The sequence below is a fragment of the Pongo abelii genome, chromosome 4, assembly GCF_028885655.2.
Source record: "Pongo abelii isolate AG06213 chromosome 4, NHGRI_mPonAbe1-v2.0_pri, whole genome shotgun sequence".
Lineage (NCBI taxonomy): Eukaryota > Metazoa > Chordata > Mammalia > Primates > Hominidae > Pongo > Pongo abelii.
Window position 1 is genome coordinate 154,661,393 of NC_071989.2, and position 11,838 is coordinate 154,673,230.

The window sequence follows — 11,838 nt, forward strand, 5'->3', positions numbered from 1 at the left end:
GTTGGATTACTTACTAGAAAAAATGTGAAGTAGATAAAGGTTATCTCTGCTGTCCTTTCACCACTTCTCTTTTCCTTTCTGTTTCTAACTCCTAGATCTTTTCTTTCTTTCTTATAGCTGCTAAAGCATTTGCCAATAATATTTAAATGCCATTCTTTTCGTGTTCTTATTTTTTGAAAAGATCTTTAAGATACTCATTGAGATTAGCAAAAGGGCTGATAGCCATTTTTAGATACTGGTGCCTAGGGAGAGGTGTCTTGAGGAGAGGAGAAAGTTTTTCCATCACTTCCCTTCCTTTTGCTCGTTAATCACCTGGAACAGATAGTTCCTGAAGGTGTTATTGACGGTGCTTCTATAGCTGGGAGCCAAACAGCAACTTAGGGGTCAGTTGCCACTCTTTGCCTATTATCATTGAGAGAACAAATAAATGTAGAGCTCGCCCAAGATCCTTGGTATATTTAGAACCTCAAAAATAGAAGACATACTAGTCATTTTGTAGAAATAAATGCAAAAGGAAAATCTCGCAGTATGTATATGTTTATTATAAAAGTTGCCTGTGTTTGTGGTCACTTTTTAGAATAGAGTTTTGATTTCTCATTTTCCAAAATAAGGGTGACTTCATTAATAACACTACTGTTTGATAAAAAGTGTTTTTTAAAATTTTTGTTTTCTCTTTGTCTAACTAGATGTGATGCTGATCCTTCAGCCTTAGCCAACTATGTTGTAGCACTGGTCAAGAAGGACAAACCTGAGAAAGAATTAAAAGCCTTTTGTGCTGATCAACTTGATGTCTTTTTACAAAAAGGTAATTATTATGGGCCTTCAATTGAGTATTGAAGTAAAGATTTTAAATTTAAAACTTCCTGAAAAGTCTTGGAGATATAAGCTTGATAGGAAAGAAAGTAGTCAGAGTCCTTTGAATACTTGAATATACCCATTCATAAATAATTATTTATCATGTTTTGTTAGAACTGGTTTTTTTCCCTTTCCTTCTTTGCTGCTTTCCTCTATTGAGGCAATGGCAGCTCTAATGCTTTTTAGATGATTAGGTCTTTTGCAGCTTTTGACAGAGCCTACTTGATGATTGAGGGGTAACAGTTTAAGAATAATGAAGCTGCTTATTCTTGGTGTTCATTAAGATGATGAGCTCATCAGTTTTTTTCCCCTCTTGGATGGGGCTTCTTAATATCCAAGAAGAGATGTGTATGATCCTCTTCTCTTTGTGCCTTTAACTTTTCATCTTCTTACCAAATCCGTTTCCATAGTCTACAGAGCTTCCTAAGGTTTCCCCTGTTGCCTCTCTGACCTTATCTCCTATCATTCCCCCTCACTTGTTCCACTCTAGCCACATTGACCACCTGTTTTTTGAATTATGGCAAACATGTTCCCAACTCAGGCCCTTTGAACTCATTTTACCCTTGCCTGAAACATGGATTCTTCTCTCGCTTCTTTCTGGTCTCTTCAAATGTCATCTTCTGAAAGCAGTTTCCCCTGAGTGCTCTACATACAGTGTAGTATACTCCATGCCTGCATCCACTCTCCTCCTTCCAACCCTGTTTTGTTTTATTTTTCTTTTTTATTTATTTATTTTTATATCTGTGTGTTTTTATTTTTGTAGTGTTGGGGTCTCACTTTGTTGCCCAGGCTGATCCTTGAACTTCTTGTCTCAAGCAACTGCCCCACCTTGGCATCCCAAAGTGCTGGGATTACAAGGCATGAGCCCCTGTGCCTGACTCCTGTTTTGTTGTTTTCATGGCAGTTGTCACCACCTGTCATAGGTTTATTTGCCTGTTTATCTGTCTCTCTACCCTTTGTTTGCCTTTTGTTTGGTTGAGAGTGGAGACTTGGAACCTACAGTACTTGGTATGTGGAAGATGTTCAGTAAATATTGTTGAATGGGCCAGGCGCGGTGGCTCACGCCTGTAATCCCAGCACTTTGGGAGGCCGAAGCGGGTGGATCATGAGGTCAAGAGATCGAGACCATCCTGGCCGACATGGTGAAACCCTATCTCTACTAAAAATACAAAATTAGCTGGGTGTGGTGGCGTGCGCCTGTAGTCCCAGCTACTCGGGAGACTGAGGCAGGAGAATTGCTTGAACCCAGGAGGCGGAGGTTGCAGTGAGCCAAGATCGCGCCACTGCATTCCAGCCTGGGCAACTGAGCGAGACTCCATCTCAAAAAAAAAAAAAAAAATGTATATATGTATATATATAGTTGAATGGGTGGATAGGAATGTGAATGATACACAATTTATCAGTTGATTTAGCTATTGCTGATGAGAAGATATCATTTAAAATAAGTATTTACTGAGAAAGAGAAAAGTAAGAATGGCTTCTCAATCTAAAACATAGGATTACATATTTTTTCATGCATTTTACAGCTCTGTAGAAACAAAGCAATACTGACAGAATTTTTTCCCACTACAACAACTACTTAAAGAATTCCTCCCCAGTACAGATGTTTTCTTTTCTAAATGTGTTAACTTACATTACTTGATTTACATTAAAGATGAGTCTTGTGAAATGTAGGGCCATGAAAAAAGAGAAAGCAAAACATATTTGGGGTAAAAGGCCAAATGAATTTTGTTTAGACGTCTAAGAATTCTTTGTTATAAAACGTTAGAAAGGATTGGCTGGGTGCAGTGGCTCACGCCTGTAATCCCAGCACTTTGGGGGGCCGAGGTGGGTGGATCCTGAGGTCAGGAGATTGAGACCATCCTGGCTAACGGTGAAAACCCCGTCTTTACTAAAAAAAATACAAAAAAACTAGCCGGGCATGGTGGTGGGCGCCTGTAGTCCCAGCTACTCAGGAGGCCTGGGCAATAGAGCAAGACTCCATCTCAAAAAAAAAAAAAGTTAGAAAGGATTTTAGTAATTAAAAAAAAATTACATAGGTAATATATATGAGAAGGAACTATACACTACATTTTTAAAAGGATAAGAAAATAAGTAACCATAAATTTGCCACCAGAGAGAAAATCACTGTTATCAGCTTGTGTGTGTCTTTCTAGACTAGCACTGTCCAGTAGAACTTTGTGCATATGGTCTATATCTGTACTTTCCATTTCAGTAGCCATTAGCCACATGTGGCTTTTGAGCACTTGATATCTGGTAAATAGGCCAGAGAAATTGATTTTTTTTTTTTTTTGAGACAGAGTTTCGCTCTTGTTGCCCAGGCTGGAGTGCAATGGTACAATCTCAGCTCACTGCAACCTCTACCTCCTGGGCTCAAGCAATTCTCCTGCCTCAGCCTCTTGAGTAGCTGGAATTATAGGCATGCACCACCACACCTGGCTAATTTTTGTATTTTTAGTAGACAGGGTTTCACCATGTTGGCCAGGTTGGTCTCAAACTCCTGGCCTCAAGTTATCACCCGCCTCGGCCTCCCAAAGTGCTGGGATTACAGGCGTGAGCCATTGCGCCTGGCCAGAAATTGATTTTTAAATTTAATTTTAATTAATTTAAACTCAAATTTAAAGAGCTACATGTGGCTAGTGGCTACTATATTGGACAGTGCAACTGTAGACTTATGTCTATGTTTCTATTGCATCTTAAAATAGTATTAAGTGAACATACTCTTTTATAATAATATATAATATTTTTAAAATTTTATAGTGTACTTTGAAGATTGTTTTTATTTTTATTTATTTTTAATTTTCCCAAACTCTTTGGTTTCCCAGAGAATATTGTTTAATAGTAGATGTTTATCTTTGCTTTTTAAAAATTGAGCTATGTGTCTTTCAGATTACAAAAGAAAATAACATGTTATAAATTGTTTTAAATAGTAAGTGAAAGTATTCTGATTATAGAGGCTTTTGAAGGGTCTGATTATTGTCTTAAGTTTATATGTAATAGTTAATGAGAGCTAACAGTTATATAATCATGGAAAAATGCTTACTACACAAATTAGTAGTGTAAAGAAATTTATAAGAAGATGTTTTTCTGTAGGAAAGATAACATTTTAGAAATAGCTTTTGTGTAAAAGATGTAATAATTGCCATGTAAGCAGAGTTTGTGTTGTGCTTTTAATATGCTCTTTAGCTGTTTCTTAGGGTAGGACCAATCAAAGTTATTTAGATTTGGTTTTAATAAGACATAGGCTGGATGTGGTGGCTCATGCCTGTAATCCCAGCACTTTGGGAGGCCGAGGCAGGCAGATCACCTGAGGTCAGGTGTTCAAGACCAGCTTGGCCAACATGGTGAAACCCCGTCTCTACTAAAAATACAAAAATTAGCTGGGCGTGGTGGCACATGTAATCCCACCTACTCAGGAGGCCAAGGCAGGAGAATCACTTGAACCCAGGAGGCGGAGGTTGCTGTGAGCTGAGATCGCACCACTGCACTCCAGCCTGGGAAACAGAGCAAGACTCTGTCTCAAAAACAAACAAACAAAAAAAAGCAGTATAAATATTTGACATTAATACTTTTAGTAAATTCATCTGGTTCTCCCATTCAGTTGTCTGAGGAAGTTTCAAACAGAGCACTCTTTAAGTAAAACACAAAAAGTTAGTTTCATATAATTTTCATATCAATAAATATTTAACTGATTAAAAAAAATTTTCGGTTAAGTTCTTTGAGTTGGCAGTGCCTTTAATCCAACAATATAAAGGTATACCATGAAAGTCTCTTACCTGTTTTACATCCACCGCATTCCCACCTACAGTACACAATTTTGTCAGTTTTTATTTTTTTCAGTTTCTTTATGCAGATAGATAGAAACACATATAAATATATACTGTTATTTCTTTGAGATCAGGTATTATCAGTATTCTTTCTTTTTATAGCTGCCGTGTACTCTGTTGTATAGATGTCCCATAGTTTAACTAGTCTCTTATTCATGGAAATTTTAGTTGTTTCCGATCTTTTGCTATTACATACTCCAACAAATAATCTTACATATATATCATTTTGCAAGTAGGTCAGAAGGATTTAAAAACCTGAAAGTGGGATTCTCTTCCATAAGGTAGGACTCATTTTTAGTCCTACTGGCAGTGTACAAGATGTCCTGTTTTCCTGAGCTTTGCTGACAATGTGTTGTCAAATTTTTGTTTTTTGTTTGCGCAATATGTAAATGTTATTTCTTCTCCTTAGAAACTTCAGGTTTTGTGGACAAACTATTCGAAAGTCTCTATACTAAGAACTACCTTCCACTTTTGGAACCAGTAAAGCCTGAGCCAAAACCACTAGTCCAAGAAAAAGAAGAAATTAAAGAAGAGGTAATGTAAATTTTTTCTCCTGCTTTTGGGGGCCTCTTAGATCCTGTCACCAGTATCCTTAGTTGGAAGTTGAGCCTTTTAAAAGTAATTGTGTATTGATTCAAGTTTCCGGATTTTAGGCATGGTACAGATTCTTCATCAGGATTTCGTAGTTGCTTGGACTGAAGAGTTGAAAAGTTTCAGATAGCTTGTTTAGAGATCCAAGAAATATTTTAGTAATATTGAGGAAGTCAGAGAAATCTTATCTAGTGACTTTTAGAAAAAGAAAACTTGGTTAAATATAGAGAGATTGACTGAAAGTGAACTGTTAACAAATCCTCAAGAGAAATCATTAGGTAACACATTTTCATGTATATGGAGAAACCAGTTTCACTTTTTGATTATATAGAGTTTTAAAAAATAGTTAATGTAATTGTGAACATCACTGTCAACATTGGAAAGAGGATTTTAAAAATGTTTTTATGATATTGAAGTATGAAAACATGGTTATAGATGGTAACCTAATTGTTTGAGCCAAGAAGGAAATTTTACAGAGTTCTTTGTACTTCCTTTTATATGCAGACAATATAGTATAGAAGAATGTGGATTCTGTAATCAGGTTGCATGAGTTAAAATAACAGCTCTACAAGTTAACTTCTCTGTCTCACTTTGATATCAGTAAAATGAGGATCAGAGTAGTACTTATTGAGGATTAAGTGAAATTATGTATGTATGTGTGTGTGTATATATATATATATATATATATATATATATATATAGTTTTTAGTCCAGTGCCTGGCACATAAATGTTGGTTATCATGCAGAAATATTTCCCAATATTTATTTTTATTACATTTATTCTGAAGGTAAAATGAATTTTTAATTTAGAAATAATTTTGAACTTAAATAAAAATTACAATAGGCCGGGCATGGTGGCTCATGCCTGTAATCCCAGTACTTTGGGAGGCCTAGGTGGGCGGATCACCTGAGGTCAGAAGTTTGAAATCAGCCTGGCCAACATGCAAAACCCTGCCTCTACTAAAAATACAAAATATTAGTTGGGCGTAGTGGCAGGCGTCTGTAATCCCAGTTACTTGGGAGGCTGAGGCAGGAGAATCGCTTGAACCCGTGCAGTGGAGGTTGCAGTGAGCCGAGATCGTACTGTTGCACTCCAGCCTGGGCAACAAGAGCAAAACTTTGCCTCAGAAAGAAAAAAAAAAATTACAAGAATAATACCCAAAACACCCATATGACGTCTATCTAGATAAACTTTTTTTTTTGGTAGAGATGGAGTCTCCTTATGTTGCCCAGGTTGGTCTCGAACTCCCACCTCTGCCTCCCAAAGCTCTGGGGTTATAGGTGGTCTAGATATACTTAATGAAAATTTGCCCCATCTGCTCTCTTTAAATATCCATATGATTTTTTTCTCAGTCATTTGAGTAGTGAGTCACATACTTCATGTCTTTTCACCCCTAAGTAAAGTACTTCAGTGTGTATTTCCTACGAATAAGGAATATTCTCTTAGGTAACTATGATACTGTGATCAAGTTCAGTAAATTTAACATCCATATAGTGCTTTAATGTATTATCTGTATTCAATTTTATCAATTGATCAAGCAATGTCCTTTTTTTATTTCCTTTTAAAAAAGTTTTTTGTTGTTGTTAAAGAGACAGGGTTTCACTATGTTGCCCAGGCTGGTCTTGAACTCCTGAGCTTAAGCGATCCTCCTGACTTGGCCTCCTGAAGTGCTGGGAGTACAGGCATGAGCCACTGCACCCAGTCCCAAGTGTTTCTTTTTTATAGCATGTTCTTTTCCTCTCCATTTTCAGGATTGATTCTAAGGATTAGGTATCACTTAGTTATCATTTCCAATTCATTTTTAAATGCTAGGCTGATTGACCTGATCCAACATTAAAAGAAAAATGTGGCTATATTTGTGAAGATCAACTGAGACTGCTGTCTGTTTTTTCTTTTTATATCATGCCCTGTAATTATCTCATCAAGTTCTCTCAAAATTGGAGAGGCTTGTTGAATGTGTCTTCAAGTACTGGAAATAGGAAGAAACCTTTCTGTTTTTTACCTTTCTGTTTTTTTTTTTTTTTTTTTTGAGATGGAGTCCACTCCATTGCCCAGGTTGGAGTGCAGTGGTGCCATCTCAGCTCACTGCAACTTCCACTCCCTGGGTTCAAGCGATTCTTCTGCCTCAGCCTCCCAAGTAGCTGGGATTACAGGCATGTGCCACCATGCCTGGCTAATTTTTGTATTTTTGGTAGAGACGGGGTTTCACCATATTGGCCAGGCTGGTCTTGAACTCCTGACCTCATGGTCCACCCACCTCAGCCTCCTAAAGTGCTGGAATTACAGGGGTGAGCCACCGCGCCTGGCCACCTTTCTGGTTTTTTTTAGACAGAGTCTCATTCTGTCACCCAGGGTGGAGTGCAGTGGCGCGATCTTGGCCCATTGCAATCTCTACCTTTCACGTTCAGGCGATTATTTTACTTCAGCCTCCTGGGTAGCTGGGATTATAGGCCCTGCCACCAAGCCTGCCTAATTTTTTTTTTTCTTTTTAGTAGAGATGGGGTTTCACCAAGTTGGCCAGGCTGGTCTTAAACTCCTGACCTCAAGTGACCTGCTTGCCTCGGCCTCCCAAAGTGCTGGGATTATAGGCATGAGCCACTGCGCCAGGGCTGGAAGAAACCTTTCTTGAGTACTTTCTTAGACATTTTTCTTTGGTACTTTATAGTATATAATTTTTGGTCTATGGTATAGATTATGTTTTTTATAAGTTAAAATTTTTTGTGACGTGTTTTTTACAGTCATTGAATTTCAGTGGTTTAGATGTATCTGTTTGAAAGGCAGCTGATGTGAATATAAGAGAAAATTTGCATTATCTTGAGTTTATTTATTTTTTTGAGATGGAGTTTCATTCTTGTTGCCCAGGCTGGAGTGCAATGGTGTAGTCTCAGCTCACTGCCACCTCCACCTCCTGGATTCAAGCGATTCTCCTGCCTCAGTCTCCCAAGTAGCTGGGATTACAGGTGCCCACCACCACTCCTGGCTAATTTTTTTGTATTTTTAGTAGAGACGGAGTTTCACCACGTTGGCCAGGCTGGTCTTGAACACCTGACCTCAGGTGATTCACCTGCCTCAGCCTCCCAAAGTGCTGGGATTACAGGTATGAGCCACCGCACCCAGCCTGTCTTGAGTTTTGAAAGAACAGTGTAAAAAAAAAACAAAACTGTTATACTATCTTGTTTTTATCTTTGTAGATACAATTTTGAGAATTGTGAAAAATGGATAATGCCAGTTTCTGTGTAGAGCTACCCCAACTGACAGCTTTCCGGCATTTCTCATTTTCTAAGTTTTATACATAACTTAATTGTAATTGCTGAAATAAATTATAGTTCATTTAGTAGTGCATAAACATAATTGTTTATAGTATTTCTGTTAGATAATAGAGTAGGAAAGGAGTCTGAGGTGGCACACATCTTTGGCTAATTGTCTTTTTCTGGTCTGTGCTTAGTTGCTCTGAACAGGGTATAGAGAAGCAAATCTATGGATTACCCATTTTAACTTTCTTCCTTGGTCTTCGGCTACATTGGGTTCCATTAGTGGTTTTCTAATTAGACTATTGATCACCAGGGTAAGAGAATTTGGATCATTGGCACCAACTCATCCTGCTTCTGGAAAAACAACTTGGTAGACATGTGCCATGATTTATGAAGCACACTGTTTTCATTTCCTGTTTTCTTTACCTCATCTTTTTCCTTAAATTTTATTTTGTGAAGAAATTCGGTCATTTGTCCTGTAGAGTTTTTTACTGTCTGGATTTTGCTGTCTGCATCCCAGTGGAATAATACATCCTCTGTATTTCCTGTGAATTAGGATAGAGAATGATTTTTAAATGTAGTCTAGTGACTGTGTAGTGATTTTGCTGCCATATGGTTGCCATATTGTGGCTGCCATTTTATGTTGCCTGAATTTTATTAAATTATTATCTCCTAAGTCCATTCACTCACTTCCTGATTTGTGTATTTGTCAGTGAGTTTCTCCATTAGATAGGTATTTGTTTAACTCTTGCAAATGACTTTATTTCACCTTTCTCTAGTAAAGACTATATATTCGGTTTGAGATAAACTTGTTCAAAGACAATAAAAAAAGTCACTGGTTCTCCAGGAGGCAGAGGTTGCAGTGAGCCGAGATCGCGCCACTGCACTCCAACGTGGGTGACAGAGTGAGACTCGGTCTCAAAAAAACAAAAGAATAAAATAAAAAAATAAAAATTACTGTTCTCTTTGTATTTCTGGTCAATTTTGACGGTTAGGCTTTAAGAGAAAGCCTTAACATTTCCATTAGTTCCAATACCATTTTTCCGTAGTTTACATGAATTACTTAGTTTTATAGCATTCATTAATTTAACCATTTTTTCCTAAAACGTTTCCTGTGGAATAAATCTGAAGAGCTACTCAAATGAATTATGTATGTATATATATTTCATAATGAGGAAAACGTAACCGTTTTAACCGTTTTACTATATGGTACTTAAGAGATTTGCTGTTTTAATTTGAAGAATGAATTGTTTATACTTTTCCTACACTACCATTCCCTACTTTCAATTAACATTAAAAAATTAACATACTGCTTGTTGAAGTAATCTGAGCATCTTTTTTATTTCTGCTGTTGCCTGACTCTTTTGGCTATGAATTGACTTTATTTTTTCAGTGTATTTACTCGTGCCCTCTCTTGCACCAGAAATATTATCAGGTAGATGGACATGTTTCATAATTTATAGAGGGACCATTCTTTTTTTTTTTTTTTTTTTTTTTTTGAGACAAAGTCTCATGTTGCCCAGGCTGGAGCACAGTGGCATGATCTCGGCTCACTGCAACCTCCACCTCCTGGGTTCAAACGATTCTCCTGCCTCAGCCTCCCGAGTAGCTGGGACTACAGGCATGTGCCACCACGCCTGGCTAATTTTTGTATTTTTAGTAGAGACAGGGTTTCACCATGTTGGCCGTGCTGGTCTCGAACTCCTGACCTCAAGTGATCTGCCCGCCCCGGCCATCCAAAGTGCTGGGATTATAGGTGTGAATCACTGCGCCCGGCCAAGAGGGACCATTCTTATTTCTTTTTTTGTTTGTTTTTGAGAAGGGTCTCACTCTGTCACCCAGCCTCTGGTGCAGTGGTGTGATCATGGCTTAATGCAGCCTCAAACTTCTGGGTTCAAGCAGTCCTCCCATATCGGCTTCCTGAGTAGCTGGGACTACATACAGGTGCATGCCACCATGCCCAGCTAACTTATTTTATTTTTTATTTTTAGTAGAGATGGAGTCTCGCTGTGTTTCCCAGGCTGGTCTCAATATCCTGGCCTCAAGCAGTCTTCCCACCTGGACTTCCTAAAGTGTTGGGATTACAGGTGTGAGCCGCCGTGCCTGGCCCTGCTCTTACTTCTAATCAATATTTTCATATAGGTATTTCAGGAGCCAGCAGAGGAAGAACGAGATGGCAGAAAAAAGAAATATCCTAGTCCCCAGAAGACTCGTTCAGAATCTAGTGAACGAAGGTTTGTGTTTATCTTTAATTAGGAAGACATTGATAACTCACTTTTTAGTTGCCTTGCAAGGACATTAAAGGGATTTTTAATATATATACTAACTCCTCTCTCTGTAAACTCATTAAAGAAAGATGTTACCTTTCTTCCTTTCATTCTTTCTGTTTTTTGTCTTTTGTCTTACTTTCTGTTCCTTTTATAAACAGTCATTATTATGTGTTTTCCCCAAGGGCTCAGGGGTAGGAGCAGTCCCCTTAGAGAATATTAATGAAATGTTCCATTTGGTTAGGGGTGCTCAATATTAAAATCATCCAAGTCATTTTTTATGACAAGTAGTACAATTTGTATATTGAATCATCAACCTAACATCAAAAATTGGTCTTTGTTTAGGAACACTTTGTTTTGAGCCTTTTTTCTTTTCTATCTCAAATTTTCTGTTTTCCCTTGCCCACCCCTCCGCATACTTTGGATTCACCTCTTTTTTCATTTCTCCCCACCCAGTATAATTGCAGAAGGGATGTTTTTTTCTCTGTATATATTTGATTAGAGGAATTATGTGGTAGTTTTGCAACTTTCTAAAAAAGCATAGATATGCATTTGGATGACCCAAGAGTAGTATTTATACTATAGATTTGTTTGCAGACTTGGTTTCTATAGCGTGCATATGGCTTTTATGTCTGTATATTATAGGACACGTGAGAAAAAAAGAGAAGACGGGAAGTGGAGAGACTATGACCGGTACTATGAGCGGAATGAATTGTACCGTGAGAAGTATGACTGGAGAAGAGGCAGGAGTAAGAGTCGGAGTAAGAGTCGAGGCCTGAGTCGTAGTAGAAGCCGAAGTAGGGGGCGCAGCAAAGACCGGGATCCAAATAGGAATGTTGGTGAGTAGATGAGTGTCCCCCTAAAAACTCTGTAGTTGTTTATCTGTCTCTATCACAAGGGTGCAAGAAATTCTGTTAAAGAAAGATGTACCTTTAATATGTCTGAGCAGTGTAAAAACTGGAATTGTCTCAAGAAACTCAATATTCATTTTGTTAGAAAACAGGGCTCTATTCTGGGGATGGAGTCAAGGGAGTTTGATTAAAAAG

General features: G+C 38.0%; 1 protein-coding gene across 4 annotated transcripts in view; it reads left to right on the forward strand.

Moving 5' to 3' along the window:
• The window catches only part of RBM27 (RNA binding motif protein 27), an 86,770-nt gene that overhangs the window by 16,139 nt on the left and 58,793 nt on the right, over nucleotides 1-11,838 (forward strand). For all 4 annotated transcript variants that reach the window (XM_054547044.1, XM_054547031.1, XM_002816038.4 and 1 more), the window contains exons 2-5: nucleotides 687-805; nucleotides 5,092-5,216; nucleotides 10,668-10,759; nucleotides 11,438-11,631. In XM_054547044.1, coding sequence (XP_054403019.1) covers nucleotides 687-805; nucleotides 5,092-5,216; nucleotides 10,668-10,759; nucleotides 11,438-11,631 — 530 coding nt within the window. The remainder of the gene's footprint in view (nucleotides 1-686; nucleotides 806-5,091; nucleotides 5,217-10,667; nucleotides 10,760-11,437; nucleotides 11,632-11,838) is intronic.